The sequence below is a fragment of the Prionailurus bengalensis genome, chromosome C1, assembly GCF_016509475.1.
Source record: "Prionailurus bengalensis isolate Pbe53 chromosome C1, Fcat_Pben_1.1_paternal_pri, whole genome shotgun sequence".
NCBI classification, from domain to species: domain Eukaryota; kingdom Metazoa; phylum Chordata; class Mammalia; order Carnivora; family Felidae; genus Prionailurus; species Prionailurus bengalensis.
The window spans coordinates 122,640,897-122,666,216 of record NC_057345.1 but is presented as its reverse complement, the minus strand read 5'-3'; the positions used below and the strand labels follow the sequence as shown (position 1 = coordinate 122,666,216).

General features: G+C 36.3%; 1 protein-coding gene across 1 annotated transcript in view; it reads left to right on the top strand.

The window, feature by feature from the left end:
- DPP10 (dipeptidyl peptidase like 10) overlaps nucleotides 1–25,320 on the top strand; it is a 640,613-nt gene that overhangs the window by 293,696 nt on the left and 321,597 nt on the right. The window contains exon 4 of the mRNA XM_043576604.1: nucleotides 19,873–19,967. Within this exon, the coding sequence (XP_043432539.1) occupies nucleotides 19,873–19,967 (95 nt within the window). The remainder of the gene's footprint in view (nucleotides 1–19,872; nucleotides 19,968–25,320) is intronic.

Here is a 25,320-nt window from a genome sequence, read left to right as displayed (position 1 = left end):
AACACTATGAACCAACTACCTCTAACAGACATCTAGAGTCTGTAAAACAACAAAATATACATTTTACCCAAGTGCGCATGTGATATCTTCCAGGATAGACCATAAAGTAGGCCATAAACCAAGTATCAACAGATTTTAAAACATATATAAAGGCTCTTCTCTGATTAAAATGGGATGATATTAGAAATCAAATTTAGAAGAAAAACTGGAAAATTCAAATATTTATGGAAATGACATACACTCTTAACCAATTGATCAAGGCAGAAATCACAGTAAAAGTGAAAAATAACTTAGGAATAAGTAAAAACAAATACTCAGAGATAAATGAACATGACAACACAAGGAGCCTCTAAAATGTATGTGACACAGTGAAAGCACTGCTAATGGAGAAATTTAGAAATGTAAATATTAGCATAGAAAAAGAAAAAAAGATCACAGGGGCACCTGAGTGGCTTAGTTAGTTGAGTATTTGACTTCAACTCAGGTCATGATCTTACAGTTTGTGAGTTTGAGCCCCGCATTTGGCTCACTGCTGTCAGCACAGAACCTGCTGTAGGCCGTCTCTCTACCCCTCCCTTGCTCAAGCTGACTCTCTCAAAAATGAATGTGCATTTATTAAAAAAAGAAGAAAGATCTCAGACCAACAATCTAACTTTATAACTTAAGTATAAAAAGAAGAAGAAGAAAAAAAAAACTAAACCCAAAACTAGCAAAGGGAAGGAAATCATGAAGACTACAGTAGAGAAAAATGAAATAGAAAATAGAAAAACAATAGAGAAAATGAAAAAATAAAAATAAAAATTTGTTTCAAAAAGATCAACAATATGACAAATCTTTAGGTTTAAAAAAAAAAGACCATTCAAATTACTAAAGTCAGAAATGAAAGTGAGGACATTATGATGGATTCTACAGAAATCAAGATTTAAGAGAGTGCTATGAACAATTGTGCATCAAAAAATTGGGTATTTTACATGCAATGTACAAATTACTAGAAGCATAAAATGCCCCAATACTAAATTATGCAGAAATAGAAAATCTGAATAGAGCTAAAACTATGGAAGGGCGAGCTATAAGTAAGGAGATTGAACCAGTAATCGATTATCTCCCAAAAAAGAAAGCCCTAGACATGCTTGTTTTGCTAGTGAATTCTACCAAAATTTTAATGAAGAACTATCACCAATCCTGAAATAAATTAAAGAAGTTATCAATAAATGGAAATATATTGGGGCGCCTGGGTGGTGCAGTCGGTTAAGCGTCCGACTTCAGCCAGGTCACGATCTCGCGCTCCGTGAGTTCGAGCCCCGCGTCGGGCTCTGGGCTGATGGCTCGGAGCCTGGAGCCTGTTTCCGATTCTGTGTCTCCCTCTCTCTCTGCCCCTCCCCCGTTCATGCTAGGTCTCTCTCTGTCCCAAAAATAAACAAACGTTGAAAAAAAAATTAAAAAAAAATAAATGGAAATATATCTAATATTCCTAGATTGAAAAGCTTAATATTGTTAAAATCTCAATACTACCCACAGTGATCTGCAGATTCATTGCAATCCCCATCAAAATCCCAACAGTATTTTTTGTAGCATAGAAAAACACACCCTAAATTACATATGGAATCACAAGGGACTCTGAAATAGTTAAAACAATCCTGAAAAAATTGAAAAAAGTTGGAGAACTCATGTTTCCTGATTTTGAAACCTACCACAAAGCTCTAGTAATTCAAACACTGTGGTAATGGTATAAAGACAGACACATATCCCAATGGAATAGAATAGAGAGCCCAGAAAGAAATCCTCTCATATATGGTCAAATGATTTTTGACAAGAGTACCAAAATCCTTCAATGGAAAAACAACAATCTTTTCTACAAATGATACTGGGATAGCTGGATATCAACATGCAAAATATTGAAGTTAAACCCTTACCTAACACTGTATACAAAACTTTACTCAAAATGGAACCATGACCTAAATTCAAGGCTTAAAAGTATAAAACTTTTACAAGAAAACATAGCACAAAGTCTTCAGGACATTGGATTTGGCATTGATTTCTTGGATCTGACCAACAGCTCAGATGATCAAAATTTAAAATTGACAAATTGGATTTCATGAAAATTAAAACAACTTGCACATCAAAAGATACTATCAGTAGAGTAAAAAGAGAGCCCACAGGATGGGAGAAAATATTTTCAAATCATATATCTGATAAGGGGTCAATAACAAGAATACTTAGAAAACTCCTAAAACCCAGAAACAACAACAACAAAAAGAAACAACGGCAACAAAAACCAGATTATGGACAAAGGACACAAATTGACATTTTTCCAAGATATACGAGTGGACAATAAACACACGAAAATCAGAAACAAGCAAATCAAAAACATAATCATAGAATGGTTACTATTAAAAAAATAAAGCAGAAAATAACAAATGTGGACAAGGATGTGGAGAAGTTAGCACATTGTGCACTCCCAGTGGGAATGTGAAATGGTATAGCTACTGTGGAAAACAGTGTGGCATGTCTTCAAAGAATTAAACAAAATTACCATATGATCTAGAAATTCCACTCTGAGGTATGTCCCCCAAGAATTGAAAACAGTTTCTTAAAGAGATATTTGTTCATCCATGTTTATAGTAGTATAGTTATACTATCCATAGTATAGTAGTAGTTCATCCACATTTATTTGCAAAAGTTAAAATATGGAAACAACTCAAGTTTGCGTTGATGGTTGGATAGGAAGACGTGGTATATACATACAATAGCATATTAGTCATCTTTAAGAAGGAAGGAAATTCTGACATACGCTGCAACATGCATGAATCTTGAAGACATTATGCTAAGTAAAATAAGCTAATCACAAAAAGACGAATGCTGTATGATCCCACTTATCCAAGGTATATAGAAGCAGATGGAATTGTGGAAACAAAGTAGAATGGTGATTGCCAGGGACTGTGGGAAAGGGGGATTGGGGAGTAATTAAACATGTATATAGAGTTTCACTAGGGGAAGATGAAAAGAGTTCTGAAGATGGATGGTGGTGACGGTTGCACATTATGAATGTACTGAATACCCTTCACTTGTACAGTATAAATTGCTAAGATGGTAGGGGCACCTGGGTGGCTCAGCCAGTTAAGCGTTCGACTTTGGCTCAGGTCATGAATGATCTCACAGTTCGTGGGTTTGAGCCCCGCGTTGGGCTCTGTGCTGACAGCTCAGAGCCTGGAACCTGCTTCCAATTCTGTGTCTCTCTCTCTCTCTGCCCTTTCCCTGCTCGCACTCTGTCTCTTTCTGTCTCTCAAAAATAATAAACACTCAAAAAGAATTGCTAAGATGGTAAATTGTGTTATTGTTTCTTGTTTATCACAAGAAAACAATTGGAAAAAAAACCATGTACTGGGGCGCCTGAGTGGATCAGTCACTTGAGCGTCCAACTTTGACTCAGGTCATGATGGCATGGCTTGTGAGTTCAAGCCCCATGTCAGGCTCTGTGCTGACAGCTCAGAGGCTGGAGCCTGCTTCAGATTCTGTGTCTCCCTCTCTCTCTGCCCTTCCCCTGCTCATTCTCTATCTCTCTGTCTCTCTCTCTCTCTCTCAAAAGTAAATAAACATTAAAAAAATTAAAAAAAAAAGAAACATATACTTACTTTTTTATTAAATCACACACATATATAAATATTTCATATGATGGCATAGAGTCTAGTATAAAAGCAGGAGGACTGCATCATCTTGCTCCAGCCTCACAGCCTGCCGTCAGCCCTTTGAAGGTTATATCACTCCGTTCTTCCTGAACTTCAGAGGTGAGTCTGCACTAGTGGAGCATGGGCAGGCTCTGCCATCAGCCACATGCTGTCGTGCTGTTATCTTGGTTTCTGAAAGGATTCTGACAGCTGACACTGAGGAGGCTGAAAGAAGAAACATACACCTGCAGAATAGACATAGAGGCATAGGTTCTTCCATGTGCCAGGCTCAGACCTCAGTTGTATCCCAGAATGGAACATTGCAAGGACTCTCAGGAGCTGCCCCATCAATGACCACCTCTGTTCGCTGCCGGTCAGGACACCAGCGTAGACTGGGAGGGGTGTGTGCTGGAAGGGGATAGAGACCCAGAAGTAGCCTCCCCGGGGAGCGGCTATTGTAACTCTCATCATCAAATTGTATTTAAATCTGTGCCCTATCAGAATTCTGGCTCCACCATTCTCTTAATTCTATAGTATTAGTCCAGTTATTGAAGCTCCCTGAGGCTCAGTTTTATTTTCTCTTGGGTAAAAAGGGCCATAGGAATTAAATGAGATAAGTATAAATGTCTAATGAAACACCTTCATTGTTGTAGGTAATAATACATGGTGGCTATTTTTTTTAATGTACCACATAACCATATTTTATTCTACAGTCTAGATTTTAGGTGTTTTTTTTTTCTCCCACTTCACATTTCTCAGGAACATGGTAAACACTTGACAAGAAAATAGTTGAGTGACTAACCAGAGATTGAAAACCTGTGTATCGCCTTGTTACTTGTAATAGCACAGTTTGATAAGGATAAAAATAGTGCTTGTTTTCTGTATCATACCTGCATCTGTGAACACAGATATCTGCTAGCTGATCGTATGTGTGTGTCCAGCTGTGCTCCAGAGCAAATGTTAGGAAGGGAAAATGCAGGTGAAGCGAGGCAGGGTCTGCAGATTGTGGCTCCTATCTGCTTAATGTGGTGACAGCAAGTGTCATATTAGGAAGAGGTACAGGAAGGTTCATCTTTTTGAAGCAGAAACATAATGTTCGGCACAAAGAATCTCATATCATGTTTTCTAAAAGATTATGGGAGACCAGGAAAAAAAAAAAGGTGAAATAGAATGCGTAAGGAGAGACATCTGTTCTCTCTGATTCTTTAACTCACTTTAAACTTGGAGAAACAAAGCAAAGTGACAGTTTAACTCATGTTTTGTCAGGCCTAGATCTTTAGCTCCTGCATAAAAGTGAGCAAGCTGCCATCTGTGCAAACAGGTGGCTTGAATTAAATATGATGTTGAGTATTAAAAAATTATAGTTGGAGGGATGGCAAGGAGTGGAGAATTTAAGAAAACCCAGAGTACTTTTCGTAAGATGAGAAATGGGGACCATCCCGTGTGTCAGTTAGAAGATAATGTGGGAGTACTTATCCAAACGGCTTTGAGTACCTGCAGACTTCCCATTTTCTCTTAGTAATTCTGTCGCCAGTGTGCTCATCCCAAGGAGCAGACGGAGCACCATTACCCTTGTGCCTCCCTCAATGGGCTACTGTGGGTCAATTGAGGCCGTCTTGGAAACAGTAGTAGGGAGTCACTGACAGCTAATGTATTGCCTACCCGTTACCCATTGCTTAGTTATGACTTAGCAGTGCCTCCTTTAGCTTCAGAAAGGAGGTTCGTGAAACTTACCACTAAAGGGAAAGGGAATATACAGATGGGAGGGCTAGCTGAAGGAAGCAGGATAGGCCTCAGACATTGGTTAAGAGATAGCCAGAGTTGCAGAAATTAGACTGGATTTACAATCCCAATCCAGAAGTTTTACTTACTGATTCCTCACTGTGTTCACCCCAACTTTTCTGTGGTTTTAAGTTTCACTGATAAAATGAAGGGATTGGGCAAGATCACCTCTGTCATTCCTCCCAGATCTTCAAAATATTTTGGAGACAATTATGTTGTCAACTTTATTCTAAGGACTCCCTTATAGAAACAATGTATAAAAATTACTGATAATCTGTATAGATTATACAGATAATTTACATCTGTGTGACTAATATATTAATATATATTTTACATTGATTAAGTGTATATGTGCATGATATATGTGGATATATTTGTAAATACACATATATATATTTAAATAAACAAATTGTTTGGAAAGGATTTAAGATAGAGGGATAGACTTTGAACTTGCCTGTGATGTTTAGTAAGGGAGATTTGGATGACAATAATCCTAGGTGGGTCTGCGTCAGCAGTTTCAGGAAAATAACCATGGCAATAAAATACATACCGCATTGGTGTTGTAACACTAAGTGATAGGTTTTACATAGTATGTTTAGAGTTTATCCTTATTGGCAAGACTCATTTGTAAATTCAGTCTGTTCCTTGGCAAATCTGATAACTCTTAACAACTCAACAGGAGACTTGAAAATTTGATGGAAATTTGTAATTCTTCCAGGACATGCATCTATACCCCCACAGCAGTCTCACCCTGATCGCTGCCAGCAGGTTTCCCCGCTCTCAGAGCAGTGAAATCTCTGACTACACATCCTGGCAAAAGCACACATTCCTCCTGGCAAGCTTCCCCAGTGAGCCACAAAAGTCTTGTGATTTCAAGCAAAATCATTTTTCTCTAGGGGGAGCATGACTTGGGAATATGGCAGGACCTCAAGCAAACTCCTTTTTTTTTTTCCTCAGAATTTTAGCAATTACTACAGTACATTTCCTATTATGGACACAAACCTCTGCTTCCAAATCTCTCTCTCTCTCTCTGTCTCTCTCTCTGCCTCTCTCTCACTCACTCACCCTCACCATCTATTCTGCTTCACTTTCCTATATAATGAAGCACCAATTTGTGTTAGGTTTGGAGATGCATTGCTTTTGTTCTCAACAACACCCTTCGTATGTAAAATCATTCATTAGCAGCACAGATATGCTGTGTGATACATCTGTTGTCTGTATCACTTAGCCAAACTTGGCCCTTTTCTGACATCCACAAAATAACTTTTTTTTAAAATCAATCCTCAACCCTTGGCACGAGAGGACATGGGATTTAGTCTTCTGTATGCTAGTGCATTGCACATCCCTAACATCCAGAGCAAGACTGTCTACCTGGCCCAATCAAGACCAACAGAAGTAATGAATCACTCTCTAATTGAGAATCCTGGAAAAAAAGAATCTTGATTTTTCCAATCGGGGTTGAAAATAAGAGGCTGTAAGCTTTCCAGGCTGTTACAACCATCTTTTGATTGCAAAGAGAAAGCCTATCTGAATGGAGCCATCCGAAAATAAACTATGGTAAGATACTACTTGTGCCCATGATGACAGCATTTGAGCCCCTGCTTAAAGTCATACTTGAAGCCAGACATACAATACAATCCTTTTGTGTGTGTGTGTGTGTGTGTGTGTGTGTGTGTGTGTTTTGTATGTTATGTTCATTTAGGTTGAGCCTTTTGATACTTGAAACAAAAATAGTCCTTTCCTTACCTCCCCGCTCCTACCCTGAAATAGAAAATAGTAACAGTGACTTATTCAAGTATTCTTATCTGATCAATTTTCTTCTAAGGACATCAGTTTGTATAATAGCTGTTTATGGTTGAGTAAGTTACGTCCTTGGCATATGACAGAATATGATTAAAACCATTTTTCAACTTGAACTTAATGAATATTTTTCTTTAATCAACCCAGCTTTTCTCATGAACTCTCACAATGTTTTTTTACAAAATGCCTAAATATGCTTGAGAAGTGATTTCATCCAAACTCAAAAACAAAAACCTGCTCCCCAAAGTTGCTGCCTCATTTCCACTAAACTCAGCCACAGAACTAACTATAGTTTTCTGATGTTGGTGATTGTCTTATATTCATTTTAATATATTTAACATATCTGTTATTCATTCCTGGCTCTGATTTTCCTTGAGTATGTGAATTTTTTTAATTTTTATTTTTGAGAAAGAGAATGAGAGAGCGAGAGCGAGAGCGAGAGAGAGAGAGGGTGTGCAGGGAGGGGCAGAGAGAGACAATCTCAGTAGGCTCCACACTGTCAGCATAGAAGCACAGAGCCCTATACAGGGCTTGACCTCAGAAACCATGACATCACCACCTGAGAAGAAATCAGGAGTCAATGTTTAACCAGTAGCCACCCAGGCACCCCTGAGTATGTGAATTTTTAATTATTCCTTTTATCACCTCTTTCAATGTTGTTTTTGTTTAAATCGATGCAATACTTCCATATTATTCAACTAAATCAATTTTCTATTTAATGAAGTCTTACCTTATGGTTCAGTTGCATACTTCTTGGAGTGCAGTGATCAATGTTAGTCTCTAGAGATTTAATTGAAAAGTGCAGAAATTGATAAAGGTATGCCATTATGCATTTGAAGAGAGTCATAGCATCTGTTGTTTAGATGTATGAATTAGTTTTCCAGACAACAAAGTTTCTCAGTGCTACTTTGCGAATCTATATTCAGGGGTATCTTATCTACTTTTTTTCCCCTACATTTTAAATAGTGCCGCTTTTCCTCTTTCATATTACCAATGATTATGTTTCAATTTATTTTTCTGTCTAAAGTGTCATTTGGGCTGAAAGTGTTAAGAATTTGAATTAGCTAATGAAGAATTTTTAATAATGGGATATAATGCCTAATCTTCAATTTTAAAAGAAAGGATGCAAATTGTGATATACATTGAGATCTCAGCTGTGTGTTTTATAAGGAAATACATTAACAGTTTCACAGTTATTTTTCCTTGATATGTTGGCCTTATACAAATTTTCCGTGGTGAATATATATTACTTTAAAATGAGGGAAGATGCAAAACGTTACTGTCCTTGACCTCATGTATTTTTCTTTCTCTTTTTTTTCCATTTTTTAAATTTGAGTACAGGTAACACAATGTTACATTAGTTTCTGGTGTTCAACGTAGTGATTCAACTTTTCTATACCTTATGCTGTGTTCACCACACATGCAGCTACCATCTGTCGCCATACAACACTATCCCAATATCATTAACTGTATTCCCTCTGCTGTACTTTTATTCGTGTGATCTATTTATTTCATTACTGGAAGCCTGTACCTCCCACTCCCCTTCAGTCATTTTGACCATCCCCCTGTCCACTGGCAGCCACCAGTTTGTTCTCTGTATTCTAGGTCTTATTCTGCTTTTTGTTTGTTTATTCATTTGTTGTTTTTTTTTAGACTCCACATATAAGTGAAATTGCCATATGTCTTTTTCTTTTGACATCTTCAGTATGCTGATAATAAACATGGCCAGAAAAATACTGCTGTGGGACAACAAAATCTGTCTAAGATGAGTTGGCACTAGATAGGCAAAAATCATGATTTCGTATGTCCATTCAACTGAAAGAACCATGGCAAAATATTGCATCTTGAGAAGAAGGGCATAACCTTATCAAAGATATTGGAGAATAAACATGTTTGTCATTGGGACAATGTCAATAGTAAATGGAAATTCACTTAAGTGCATGGACTGGCCAGGAAGGATCCAAAGGGGATATCAAAATAGCTAAGTGATGGGTGGTTAAGTCTCTACAGATACATATTTAAATAGTGTAATTCAGAGCTTTAAATTATAGTCATTTTGCAGTATGCAAGCACAAATTGAGTGTATAGAATTAATGTTCATTTTTGAGTTTTTAATTTACAAGTTTGATGAAAGATTATTTGATTTGGGATTAAATTAATAAAATGTCACCATGTAATATGAAGCTATTTTATTAGTGATGTAGAAATTAATAATAAAATTAAAACCTGAGAGAAAATGGGGGGATCCTTAGAATTAAGGGAGGAAAACTTTTTTCTTTCAATTTTTTTAATGTTTATTCATTTTTGAGAGAGAGATAGAACACAAGCCAGGGAGAGACACAGAGAGAGGGAGACACAGAATCTGAAGCAGGTTCTAAGCTCTGAGCTGTCAGCACAGCAGGGCTCAAACCCACAAACTATGAGATCTTGACCTGAGCCAAAGTCAGATGCTTAACTGACTTAAGCCACCCAGGCGCTCCCTGAGGGAGGAGACCTTTTAAATAAATGCAGGATCTGAGGTTTCACCCTACTTGAAAATGAACTTGTATGTAAAACATCAGAGACGAAGAGAGTTTATTACTCACAGCAACAGACAAATCACCAAGGCAGTGTGGTGAGGACCAGATAGTATCTTCACATCCAGAGAGGCGCCTTGCATGAGTGGACCCTGAAATAAGAAAACCCTCATTTTTTAAGGGATTACTGGCTACCTGCCCCACCTCCAAAGATACATTTGGAGGCTGAGCTCAGCCCAGTTTAATCTTCAGAATGAGAAAAGAAATGGTGGCATATTGGTGGCTGACTCCAGCAAAAACAAAATGAAAGGAGAGAGAAGTGCTTCAGATATCTGCTTGTCTTCTTTTTGTTCCCCTATATTTTGCAGTTTAGATGTTACTTTAAAATAAGCTCTGTTTTCTACAAGTGTTACTGCAGTAGAATTCTAGCCCTTTAGTATCATGGAAACACACGCACCATTTATGTTCATTTTACATGAGACACTCAGTGCAGAGAAGGCTTGAATCAGCATGTGTCTTCCTTTTGCCTGCAGGCTTCAGTAGACTGGACCACTTAAGCACATCTTTGATTATGGGAGTCTGAAGTTAAGAAAACTTTCCGTAAAACTCGTGTAGGTTTTAGCTTAAGAAACTGAAACAGTTACAATCTGGTACTTATGACACTATTATGCAAACAAACCTTTTGGTGGCAACACATATTTGAAATTCTAGAGAGGGGTGCTTTATTTTCCTCTTCTGTGAGTTTTTTTTTTTTTGCAAATAATCTAAGGAATGAAATGATCATCAGAAAATTGCTGCTATTCACATTTTAGCTACAAATCAAAAAGACATCATTTAGCTGAGTGGCCATCAACTGCTCCATTACTGAGCCTGGAAAGGGCTCTTTATTACAGGAAGTGCCATTCATAGGATTGACACTTCTATATGAATTAATGATTACTTACAATTACGATGACTTTTAAATGAAGGTGACATTTATTTTGGTTGCTTTTTAGGAAAATGCATTTATTTTGCGCACCTAACTTTATCCTATTTGCCAGGAATTCAGATCACTTTAAGGCAAATATATTTCTCATGCCAGGTTGGAAAACAAAACAAAACAAAATAACTCTTTGGAGTATATAGATATTTTGGGGATCCAAAGAACATTCTTCTAGTGGAATTGCAATGATCAGTAGCTAACATTTATAAATATAATAAACAATGTATTTTCTATGATGAGTCAAGCAATTAATAGTCTAACACAGAGGTCAGCAAACTTTTTCTTGAAAGGACCAGAGAGTAAATATTTTAGGCTTTGTGAGCCATTTCATTTGTTGCAGCTATTCAAACCTACAATTATAGTGTGAAAGCATCCACAGGGAAATATAAATGAATAAATAAATAAACATGATTGTGGACCAAATTTGGTGGACATAGATTTGTCCCATAGCCATAGCTAAAGTTTGTGGACCACTGGTCTAGTGTACTAAACTAACTCTGTGTGTGTGTGTGTGTGTGTGTGTGTGTGTGTGTGTGTGTATTTCTTTGAGCAACATGTGGGTTAGGGATGCTGACCCTCCACACAGTAAAAAATGTGCATATATTGAGGCCCATGGTTGGCTCAGTGGGTTAAGCGTCTGACACTTGATATCTGCTCAGGTCATGATCTCATGGTCCTGAGATGGAGCTCCAGTTTGGGCTCTGGGCTGTCAGTACAGAGTCAGCTTGGGATTCTCTCTCCCTCTCTCTCTGCCCCTCCCCTCCTCATTTTCTCTCTCAAAATAAATAAATAAACTTAAAAAAACTGTGCAAAAAGATTTGACTCCCTAAAAACGTAACTACTAATAACCTAGTGTTGACTGGAAGCCATACCAATAATATAGTCAATTAACACTTGTTTTGTATTTTATATGTATTACGTACTGTAATTCTTACAATAAAGTAAGCTAAAGAAAATGATGCTTTTTTTTTAAGTTTGTTTATTTTGAGAGAGTTGGGGTGGGGAGAGGGGGAGAGGCAGAGAGAGGGAGAGAGGGAGAGGGAGAAGAAAGGGAGAGAGAGAATCCCAAGCAGGCTCTGCACTGTGAGTGCAGAGCCCTACACAGAGGCTTGATTTCATGAACCATGAGATCATGGCCTGACCTGAGATCAAGAGTCGGATGCTTAACTAAGTCACCCAAGCACCCTGAAAACAAAGTGCTTTTAAGAAAATAGTAAGAGAAATTGTCTTTATAGTATTGTACCATATTTATTGAAAAAAATCTGCATATAAGTGGACCTGTATAGTTCAAACCCATGTTATTCATAGATTAACTGTATGTATATAGTTTATTGATATGAATGTATTTTATATAATTTAATTTATAGTAAATTATTAAATTACATTAATTTAATATTAATAACATATTAATTTATAATATATAACATATAAGTTAAATTTAATACCAGAATGTTATTAAAGTAGGTTACCTAAGTTTAGATTTCCAAGGTAATGCTAAAGAAAAATTAATCTGACACTTGTTAAAATAGTAAGGAAGACTTTATTCATGATTATTATAATAGAAGTGAGACTATTGCTATAGAGGGAGAGAGTCTCAACTGAATTCTGAATACAGAAATGGAACTAGAGATTTATTGCCAAAGAACCAAGTGGGGGGTGGGCAGTAGGGGCAAATTACTGAGAGGACATATGGAGGTTACAGGATTCTTACTAAACTGGCCTAACAGGATTCTCATTAAATGCAAGTCCAACCACTTAGATTTCACAGCTGGAGGGTGAAGAATTTGATCAGACATCAATGATTGGGCATATTGTAACTAAACTGGCTTAGCAGGATGTGGTAAAGACAGGCCAAGGTCAAGGACTAGTCTAGAAGAGGGCTCAGAGGAGGCTGACTGAATTTTGGTCAAGAAAGGAGTCTTTGTCACTAGTGCTAAATCTATTTCTAATTAAATTCGTAACAGTGAAAAACATAACATGTGAAAGATAGTGGAAAGATTTAGTCCTGTAGCAGAGAAAACTATTTCTTGAGATCCTTCAATTGGATATATACTATACATATTATATATTTTATATAATACAGAAATTTCAAAGAACTGAATGTTGGTTCCCAGCCCCCCCCCCCCCAATAAAAACATCAAGGTGACAGCTGAAGCTATTGCTCACTTTGGTAAAGGAGATCACCGTCTTGACAGAGAATGAACAGCACATGGAAAAGAACGGAGAAAGGAAGGTATGTTTGAGGTTTGGGGGATCTAGTTTGACAGGTCTGTCATTAGCAGTCTTGATTGGAATTGGGGGAGTTTGTGTTGTAGGAGTTTAGGATTGATCTATTCAAGGAGGTGAGGGTTTGGGGAGGCTGTCAAATAGTCAACAGTCATTTGGTTGAGCTGTGTATTGTTCTGAGAAAGAGATATTTGCTTTAGTAGGTACTAGTCCAGTATTCTGTTTTTCAAACAAATGGGTTTTCACAAAGTTCTCTGTAGGAGTGGAGGAGATGAAGTTATTTGCAACCTCATCTTCCTGGCAAGAGTTTCCTGAAATATTAAAGTCATATTAGTGCAGACAGTTGAATGGTAAACTCATGTTAATATAGATAGTAAGATTTGTGGGTGTGAATCCTCTCGCTTCTCAAAGGAACAAGAAATAGGTCCTTTCTTGTGTTTATAAAGTAATTGAAAACCCAAAACAGTGTATTGAAACTAAATAAAATAGATAGTATTTTTTTTAACTTTAACATTTACTTATTTTTGAGAGACAGAGTGTAAGCGGGGGAGGGGCAGAGACAGAGGGAGACACAGAATTCAAAGCAGGCTCAAGGTTCTGAGCTGTCAGCAGAAAGCCCGATGTGGGACTGGAACCCATGAACCCTGAGATCATGACCTGAACCGAAGTTGGTCCCTCAACCGACTGAACCACCCAGGTGCTCCGTAAAATACATAGTAATTTTTAAAGAAATATACTATTAAATATTAAATGAATTAAACATAGAAATTATGGAAAGGGAAAGATTGAATGAGGGCTCTGTAAATTTGGGGAACTTAATGGTGCTTGGAAACACAGAGTCGGGGCAGCACCTGGGCAGTGTGGGTCATTATCAAAATAGAGTAGGGGTGAGGTACAAGATGTGTAAACAAGAATAAACAACAGATGATATGGACTATTTTATAGAGCATCAGGTGACAATAGCTATGTAAATATATGTTGAAGACAGGTAGTGAGTAACCTGACTACCAGGCTTTGATTTTATACTTTATTATTCGTGAGCCATGACTATTTTTGGTGCATATGACAAAATACAAAGTGGTGTTTAGAATGTGTTAGGCTGTGTGATTGGAATAAACTAGAGGCATAGAGAACATGTGAAAAACTGAAACACTCTTCCAAGTGAAAGGTTATAAAGAACAGTATTAATATAGGAGGTGAAGAAGTAGAGAAGACACAGTAGACACACATGTGTGCATATATATGGAACTCCGAAGGAGGATATAGCCATAAGTATAAGGAGTTGACTTTTTGTCTACTGACCTTTCTATAGCTGCAAGACATTTATGTGATCTGACATAGAATTGGACACACAAAACTGGCATACGGGGAGGGGTCAGAACCAGAGTTGAAAGTTGAAGAATCAATATAGGAAGGTCTGAGTAGAAGGGATCACTCAAACAACAGCAGTTGGAAAAAAAAATAAGTAAATAAAGCTCAGTGCTGAACTTGAAAGGATGTCTTTGTTTAGGTAGCAAGGAGGCGGGTTAGAACAGATAGAAATTTTTGAGGAAATCATTCCAGGGCAAAGCAATGGTTCAAAGTCAAGAAAGATGATTTCGAAATCCTTCTGTTCATCATCATTATCATACACTGCAAAATCAAGTGAGGTAGGGATTAACCTTGGTGGAAGAGCACATTGGATTTGGTTAATTTCAGGTCAGTGGTAATGTTGCACGTTTGCAATTTCAGCAGCATAAGGACAGCAGCTACACAGCAGGAAGATACAGAGAACAGCACATAGGGCAGAGGCACAGAATAATGCAGAAAACTTATGTAGAACGTTTATTGAAACAAACCTGGGGGAGAGTGAAAGAGCTGGATGCAGGTGATTATATTATTATTAATTATTGTTATTAAAAATAAATATGTATGCTCTGAAAAGTACAAGTAGCTGGCAAGAGGTACCAGAAATCAAAGATACTTAAAAGTTTGGAGAATACTGATTTGGCCATGAAACAGCATTTTGCTTTGCAAAGGAGAAAGATTACTTCATTCTCAATGTCTGGGAAAAAAGGAGTATGTATAGAGCAAGATTTTGAGGTAGGCAGGAAAGGTAAATGAAGCCACTTTTGATGTCTTCAGTTTTCACAGGTAAATATGTGGTTCTTTAAAAGTGACGATAAAAAAAAGTGAGGATACTTTTACATAGTTATGAGCAGTGTTTTAGGAGAGATGAATGAGGGGTCTGCTGTGTTTCAAGTATGATTAGTTCAGTATTCCAGATTTAATGTTGATATGTTAAATGATTAAATCTTAACTTGATATTTAACAAATTCTTTCAAAAATCATTTGAGCATTTTCTGTGGTAATCATTTCATTATTTTCTTTCACTGTTTTTAGATTTTTTTTAGTTCATTATTTGAATGTGACTTAAGAGATTTTAGATGCCATGGAGTTTTTATTTTAGATATCAAAAACAGATTTTTTAAAAAATTTTTTGCAAAAGGGAGAATGTGAGCAGAGATGCAGAGAGAGAGGGATAATCTCAAGCAGGCTCTGCGCTGTCAGCACAGAGCCTCATGTGGGGCCCAAACTCATGAAACTGTGAGATCATGACCTGAGCAGAAGTCAAAAGTCTGATGCCTGACTGAGCCACCCCAGTGCCCCCAAAACAGATTTAAAAAAAAAAAAAAACAAAGATCATATTTGAATTAATATCTCCAAAATAGTTGATTTGCCATACTTTTTTTTCCAGTTTTTGAAAACTGTCTTTATAGATAAATGATAGATTTTGTTTTGAAATGTTCAAACAAATTATCCTATCAAAATTAAATGCATACTTACATTATCAATAATAACATCAATGACAACAAAAACAAGAAAGTACTTTTATATTGATGCACATGGAAGGTGAATTTTCCGAAGGTTAACCCTCAGAATAACCTGTTAAGCAAAACTGATTTTATTACTTTTTGCAGATACAGAGGACATTTTGTCAGTCTTAGAAGGTCCAGAAGGAGGAGATAATTGGGTGGGGGTGGGGATATAAGTATAGGGCTGGGGATCTGGGCTTGAATGGTTAATGGTCTTTCTCTGTGAGAACCTGTTTGAAGTTTGCCATGTTTCATGATGTAATAGCTTAGGATTGGTGGACAGAGAGGCAGCAATCTTGAGGTTAGTATTAATTAACAGGTGTTTAATGATTAAGAATTTGCTCAGTTTTAAGAGTTTATTATTCAGATTAATTAATTTTTATTGAGTTTCTGAAAAAATGAGTTTGTATAGTTTTATAATTTCTATGGGCAAGAACTTGGAGTAACTCAAAATTAAATCTTATGGATGTAGTCTCCTTTGGTTCTTGGTCCTGAACATTTGGAGCAAACATCAAGGCCTCACTTCTCTCAATGTCGTTAGTAAATTGAGAATTGAGCTGTTATGTGAAGTGCTTTACTACCTGCTTTGTGTAGGTCTAAAATAAAAATTATAAAAAACACACTTACCTGAATGATCTAACGTCTATTTATTTATTTTGAAAGAGAGAAAGCACGGGTGTACATGCATGAGGGAGTTGGGGAGGGGCAGAGAGCGAGGGGGAGAGAGAATCCCAAGCAGGCCCTGCACTGATAGCAGTGTGGAGCCTGCTTGAACTCACAAACTGTGAGATCACAACCTGAGCTGAAATCGAGAGACAGACACTTAACCTACTGAGCCAGCAGGTGCCCCCCTGAATGATTTAAAGCTAAAATATACTATTATGTTTTTCCTTTTGTTAGACACATTAAGGAAAATAGGAATAGAAATTACAGTAATAATAATCATTTAGGGAGACAGACACTAAGAATATATTTTTGGACCTCAGGATAGAGAGGCTAGATAGTGATTCTATCTTGTCACACCTTTTTATTTAAAACAAAAATGACTGAATCAAATATGTGTTCAGGACAATTGACTCTTAACTTTCAATGATCTGAAAGAAAGAAAGATGATTTAGTCAATGTGCTGTATAGACATGCATGATACTGTGTTTTAAAGAATGTTTCAAATACACCTCCCTTAAAATTTCTGTGCTAATGCACTTTATTCATTGCTCTTACTCACTCGTATCTCATCACCTAATATTAAACAAAATATGACATGGCAATTTTGAAATATAGTTCTAGAAAGTAATTTAATAATGTAATAACAGGAGTATCAAAATGGGAGATTCTACTAGTGATTATAAATCAAACAGGATAGGATAAATAGGAGACCCAGAAGACCAAATTTTGAAGACCGGAAAAAAAATTAGATGCTTTTAAAATAATTCATGCAGGGGTGCCTGGGTGGCTCAGTCAGTTGAGCATCCATCTTTGGCTCAGGTCATGATCCCATGGTTTGTGAGTTCAAGCCCTGCGTCAGGCTCTGTGCTGACAGCTCAGAGCCTGGAACCTGCTTCAGATTCTCTCTCTCTCTCTCTCTCTCTCTCTCTCTCCCTCTCCCTCTCTGTCTCTCTGTCTCTCTCTGCCCCTCCCCCACTCACACTCTGTGAATTTAAATAAACATTTTAAAAAAACATTAAAAAAATTAAATAATTCATGCCAAAATCTGTATTAAATTTTAAGCTAGAGAGTTACACTTGAATTAAAGAAAGTAGTTTTCTCCTGCTAATGCAATGTTGAGTCTAGTGGTAACATTTGCAGGTATACAGATCTCAAGGTATTTGTAAATCTCAAATCTCTGTACATGTTTTTCAAGTCTAAGTAATTATTCAGCAAAGTTTACTTTTCAAATATTAAATTTAGTATTTATCTTCTCAAACAAACTTCGCTTCCTTCTACTTTGGTTCTAAGGAGAACAAAACCTAATTTTCCTTCCTCTACTCTTGATATAATCCATCACCTGCTTAGAGTTTTCTCTTAATGTGAGAGACTCTGGGGCCATACATTACTCTAACCCTTCCACTGAAGAAGAACCACTATTCATATTACAGTTGCTCTCTGAGCTCTTCCTTCTTAAGGCCAAAGACCTCATCCCTGTTTAGAATTCTGTGATGTGTTTGTCCTCTAGAAGAAGAACCACACATTGCTGGCTTTTGGTTTTATCTTCACAGTATAATAGAAAGGGGAAAATTTTTTTTCTTTTGACTTATAGTGAAAATATTATGAGGATGTCTTGATAAGGCATGCTTGTCGGGTCTTCAATATCAAGAGGTGGTCCAGAATTGAGAATATCAAGAAAAATAACAGAGGTGTTAAAGTTCGACTCTTTATTCATGCAAACATTAACTGAGAGCAGAAAGAAGACTCGAATCAGCTGGCAAAGCCAAATGAATAACCCAGACCAGTGTTGCTGCTGAGTTATGGTCCTAAACACAGGGTAGAAAAGAAAGGCCAGAGAGGAAAGGAATATAAATCAAAATAAATATTTATTATTTGTGTACAACTGTTGTTTGTTCTACATCACTAGAAAAGACAACAGGTAAAGTTAGTGAGAGGAGAGCTCAGTTTATTTATAGCTGACGAGAGAAGTTCAGAAGGTGATACAGGCCTTATTTTGAAGATCTGCCCATACGGCCCGCTTCAGAAAGTAACTTGAATATCTTTTTTTTTTTTTTTGCCTCTTTTCCTACTTTCTTAAAACACCATTTGTTGTTCCTGATTCAATGTTCCATTGTCCTCATTAAGCTCAAGAGGAACTACTGGCCTCCTATGCCATCCTTAACCTTAGTAGGAGAGTCATATTGAACTCTCAGTCTTCTTAAATGAAACACAGATACAAAAAAGACAAACTTAATTTCTGCTAGAATTGATTGCTTCTCATCATATGATTTCTGACTATAGCTTTTTATAATATTGAAATAACTACAGAACAAGAGAGAAAACCTAGTTCTGTCTGAATTTTCAGACATTTCTATATAATCTTCAGAACCCACCATGGAGTACTTGTTTACCATTATACATGTGAAGACATTTGGGTTCTGAGAAATTGTATCTTGTATAACTTCATTCACTGTGGATAGTGGACCCAAACTCCTTCAATATTGCCTTTCTTCCAAGAATGGACAGAGGGCTAGGGAGGTGCAATACTATGCAAAAGTTAGAATTGAGCAAAATTGGACAGAAGATTATCATTAAAAAAAACACTCATGTCTACTTTTATTTGGGTATTTTTTACACACACACACACACACACACACACGTATATGTAATATGTATATATTTAACTTCTGAGTATCCTCTCTGACAGCTTTCCCTCCTGTTGATATTTTCATTCTGACATATTCTTAGGATGATTTAATTTCCTGACATATGTGGTTGAAGTTAACTCCTATATAAGATCAACAACTGTCCAGAAGCCATGTGGTTATTTAAAAAAACCTCATTTCCCTCAGAGATTTTGGGCTGCGGTCACACAAGCCAGATAACCTGTCAGAGACAAAATTCCCAACCCTAAGGAGAAAGATTGGATGGGAATTGAGGGGTGGTAGGACGGGAAGCATAAAGTGTACATGAGGGTGGTCCAGTAGGAGTAGCTTAGACTTGTTTCCAGTTACGGTAAATGACAGCCTTTATTGTCAGCTTAACTGGATTATGAATCAGTAACAGCTTATCTTGGTAACTGGAGGCATTTTTTGTCCCTTCTTTCTCATCCCGGAATGGCAGATTTCCCGTATTTTAATTAATTTTTAGTTGTTAAACCAGAAACCTGAGTGGCCCTCTCACTAACCCTGTTTTCACTGCACAATAGACCGTGTGCTAGCCAGGCTTCCTGATCACTGCAGAAGATTAATGTGAGCCAAATACAAAAATTTGCTCCGTTATTAAAGGCTAACAATGATTGTTCTAAGTGTGTCTGTTTGTTATGCACATTTTCTCCTCTACAGTTCATTGTATTACCTAGTAAATGTGTTTGTCAATTGTTAATATCTTTGTTGTTGCAGATACAGATGTGGTGTATAAAAGCGAAAATGGACATGTCATTAAACTGAATATAGAAACAAATGCGACCACATTATTATTGGAAAACACAACTTTTGTAAGTAATGAAAAATTAATTACTTTATGCATTTCAGTGTTGTTTTGAATGCTCTCTAGGTGCACATAACTGTTTTCTTCTTCAGTTCCAGCACCTGCAAAACATTTCAGGTAAAGAGGGCTGGAATATCATTACAATCAGTACATCTATTAATAGAAAATGCCCATGTGACCATCTGCTTCATTTCTCTCCGTTTCTCTTCATATCTCCCCATTTTAGTAAATGAGAAATGTGTCTAAGAATGAAATTTCCTTACAGTGAATATTTCTTCCAATATTTTCTATGTAAAATCAGTCATATGAATATCAAGATTAAAAAAAAATCTGACGCAAGTTATCACAACCTTTTTCTCCCAGTTTTCATTCTTCCTGACTTCTAATTTTGTTGTGGTTTTCTGGATCAAGCAGAAGGCAGGCTTTCTAAAACTGGCCTTCTGCTGGAGTTGATGTGTTTTGCTTTTATGATTTAGGCTTCTATCATTTTCAGTTTGCTTCTCCAGAATCACTGGTTAGCCTGACAATGTTTAAATAATGGAATGTATTTGTTTTGCTCTTACAAAAGAATATGAATCTTGTCTTTCTTGTAAATTCAAACTTCTTAAGGCTAGATTTTGTGATGATTATCTGTTGAGTGAGTGTTAATGAATGAAATGTTGCAGATACTCAAAATTCAGTTGTCAAACACCACTGAAAAATAGTGCACAGTTATTTGCTGACAGTTTTATATAATCAAAGGTTCAGTATATTACCTATAAGATGACTTTGTATGAAGCCATAGTCCAGAGCCTCAGAGGACCTTCTATGCAAATTAAATCAGTGAGCTAATCATGAGCTACTTTTTTTTTTTCTTTTTTCTACTTGTACATCTGAAATAGACCTCAAGACTTCATGTTTATTATAGGATGGCCAGGTGAAATAGACTGGAACCTTCTCTTCTTTAGTATTTTTATATATTAAGAAAAAAATAGTCATTGAAATCATGAAGTGCTTATATAGTTATATATCTATTAGGCTACATTAAACCAAACATCTGATGTACTTTAGTAATTTGGTCAGCAACTAACAGAATAAGGACATTTTTGTTTTTAAACTCATTGGTTAATTCACAGAGATTAGAGGGACAGCTTCTGAATGCAACTGTTCATAAGGCATATTACTCACTTTCTAAATAAATGGATTTCCTTAGGGCAGAAAATACTAACCCTAAAGAAAAAGTTTAATAAACAGAATAGAGCAATGTGTATTATTTTTTAATTGCATGGTCCTCAGGAATACTAGAGAAGAGGCTGAGGAATTACCAAGAGATGTTGAAATGAATGGAAAAGAAGCCTTCTGTAGGATAGAAGGCAGAAAGCAGGAATTGGTAATGACAGAGGGTATGCTAATGATTGGCTGATTAAAGTCAGTATGAATTGATTGTCAGTAAAATTAGTTTAGGGAAAAAAAACTAAATGCATTTTGTTGTTGCTGTTGTTTTGTTGTTTTATCATAAAGTGTCATTTTTGATGTGGAGTATAGACCTTCAGTGGCCAGACATTTAAGTTAGTTATAGGCGTTCAGTACATGAAGATTCAGTTATGTGACTATTCCTTACTGACCTTTGCCTTTATACAGGCTAGTGAGGTCTTCACGGTGGTCACAGATTATGTATTTTTTTTTGACATTTGGTCCTTGCTTTCTTAGCTTCTATGATACATGTTTTGTTGGTACCTCACACCACCCCCACCTCATCTTGCTGTAGTTTCTCCATGTGTTGATTAATACCATTTTATCTTTGTGCATGTGTGTTTAATCTTTTTGAATCCTTTTGAGGTCTCTTCTACTCTCTTGTATGTAGGCAATGACTCTTAATTACCAGAGTCATATTTAGCAAATATTCCAATTTACTGATCTTCTAAGATTCATGGGCTCCCTAAAGACATTTATCTCACAACACAGATAATTAAGCAATTTATAAGTCCTAGAGGTGTCGAATTGACTGTGGGCGGGGGGGGGGGGCGTTGGTGCAAGGATAAGGGATTGGAGTGTGGCATATATTTGCAACTAGTTAACTGAAAACTGTAAAAGAAAACAAAAAACAAATATACAACCATGATTCTATATTTCTTCAGAGGAATTCATTTAATCATTTCCTCTCCACTCCATGATAGCATTATTAAATGTAGTTGTATTTTCAAAGCTCATGCTAGGCTACAGTCTGGATTTACTTTCCTCAAAGGCCATTCTGTTGAAAAAAAATCTCTTACTAGAGCATAAGAATTTTATTAACACAGCAGTTTTTTCATTGAACAATTATCAATATTTTAATTGGAATCATAATTAATTGGCTATGATCACTATAAAGGCTGTGTAGTCAAAGTGCCAAGTCAATTAAGAAAATAAACACATTACTGATAGAAATGTGATAACAGAATAGCTTATTATTTGGTAGGAAATATTATTCTAAAATGTAACAGTCATTTTATTATAAAAATTAAGATAACACCACATTGTGATTTCCCTCTTAAAAATATTTTAAATATGAATGGTGTGTACTTTTTAGCTATGTAATCATGGTTAGCAGACTCTGAGTAACAATAATACTGGACCCGGCTTTCAAAAATAAAACAAAAGTACATCATTTTCCTAAATTATTGTCTTAAGGCTTCTTTTGGATTGAAGATAGGTAGATTTTTTTAATGAACGAGGAAATTAAAGAGTATATAACTTTTTGAAGATGAGTTGTGCAAAAGAACTGGTTTAGCCTCAAAACTGCTCTTAATCATTTTTAAGTGTTTGGAAATTTTATCTCTTAAAGCCAGACTATTTCAAACAAAAGCTCATTCGCAATGAAATAATGAAGAAATGTTTCATAAGTATTAGCTGTATTCTTTCTGCTGTCAGTAAATTGAATATCACCAGTGGTCTTAGCAGAATACACCAGCAACCATAAATAGTTCTGTCAAATCACCAGTTTAAATTAGAAGGGAATTGGAAACATGGGCATGATGTACTAATATGGAAATGGGTGATTGATGGATAAGACTCATATCTTTTTGATTCTGAAAATCTGCAAGCTTTTAAAAACATACTAAAGGGAGGAACTTTATATATGGAAGCAGATGATTCCAAGGAAAATGTTAGCTACACATTTTGGGGGGCCCAACTGTCTTTTTATAGGCCATTAAAAAAATAGTAGGTTTGACTGGAACCAGGGAGTATTTATTGACTCATCATGTGTGGAGAGATCTTCCATTGGCTTGCATGCCATCATAATATTTCTATTTATTTTTTTAATTTGTTTTGCCACTAGGTCTGTGGGGGTGGAGGGAATAGATCCAACTGATTTTTTACCACCATGAAATCAAGAAACTTATTTTTCAGTTCATGTTGAAGGAAATAGGTGCCCTATCAAAAAATTCTGGCACCAATAAATACTTACTGGATAGAGACACCCAAAATTTCATCTCTTAAAATTTGAAATAAAGATAAGGAGGGCACTTACTGTGATCAGCACTGGGTGTTGTATGTAAGTTATTAGTCACTAAATTCTATCCCTGAAAGTAATATTATGCTAACTGGAATTTAAATAAAAACTTGGAAAAAATTAAAATAAAGATAGGTTATTAGACAGTTCTGACTGCCTGAGTGGCTTTATATGTTGGCTCTAATCCTGGAGAATTTGTTTTTGTTTTTGTTTTTGTTTTTGTTTTAAGATCTAGCTTTAGCACTATGTGTTGGTATCCTGGTAGTGAGTAATATCAGTATTGTAACTAATATTGATGGGCCAATGAAATCACAGGAATTGCACACTTATGCAGTTGCTGTGTCCATGACAATACAGTTTCTTTCTTTCAAGCAGTGTTTCTCAGTTGGTCTAACTTTGTCATCAAGAGACATTTTGCAAGTCTGAAGACATTCTTGATTGTTATGGCTGGAGATGAGCAGTGAGTGTGCCATGGGAATCTAGTCACAGATGCCACTAAACATTCTACAATGCACAAGACAGCTCCTTCCAACGACAACAAAAATTGGCTAGTCGAGAACATCAGTAGTGGAAATTTGCAAGATCTGGTTCTAGGCAGGAATACCAGGGAAACCATGAGATAATTAACAGGTAGTTTTTTAGTTTTTTTTTTGTTTGTTTTTTCTTCTTAAGATGACAACAAGGAATGGTTCTCTTTTTCTGTCAGAAAAGATTTTCAGCTGAAGCTTCCACCTTCATTTTCTTGAGACATGTTTCTTCTTTTTATGGACAGTCCTGGAAAAGAAGACCAGCAGGCATGAATATAATCATTTGGCCTTGGATTTCTCTTCTTTGGATAGGGCAGAGGACAGGCTAAAAGTATGACCCCAGATTTCATATAATTTTCTGGGGTACTTCTAATTGAGACATGTTGTTATTGTTCCAACAAGTTAGTATCACTTACTGGCTATTGTCAACTATTTGACAAAGAAGTAAGTGATTTCCTTTAAGTTAGAAGATGAAAACTCATGACTACTTGATGTTCCAGTCATCATGATTCTTTTTTTTTAATTGTTTTAATGTTTATTTTTGAGAGAGATAGAGCTTGAGTGGGGGAGGGGCAGAGAGAAGAAGACACAGAATCTAGAGCAGGCTCCAGGCTCTGAGCCATCAGCGCAGAGCCCAACGTGGGGCTCGAACTCGAGGATAAGGAGACCATGACCTGAGCTGAAGTCAGATGCTGAACCAACTGAGCCACACAGGTGCCCCAGCCAGCATAATACTTTACATTGGCATTATATTGTTTAATATAAAATATAACAATAATAATATATTATTTAATTTAATTTTTAGTTAACATAGAGTGCAATATTGGTTTCAGGAGTAGAATTCAGTCTTCAGTTTGGGCATATCTGTCTTCTACCCAAAAGCAATAACCACTCCCTATCATTAGATACATTTATATTTCTGACATTTTTTTATTATTCACCTTGAAAGTATGTAGTTCCTTTGTACACCCATATTCATTTTAAAAATGATCATTTGTATTTAATTAGATGATGTACATAATTTCCAGCTCTTAGGCATCAAAGAAGTATCATACTATATTCACACCATCAATGCACATTCAGGAGAATGGAAATAAGGTAGTATTTTTCAGCAAGGATTGGAATATTTTGTTTATGTTTTTTCATTTAAGAAAGAGGACATGGAATCTACTGTGAATATTTAGGTTGTTCAAAATTTTCTCTAAGTTAGATGAATGTGAAAATGAATTCCTGCATAGTTTTACAAGTAATCATTGTCAAAACATGAGAATCGGAAAGGAAAATTTTGATCCTCACCCTGGAAGTTTCTTCAAGGACAAATATAAAATGTGAGAACAGATACTCTTGTCTCCATATGTTGG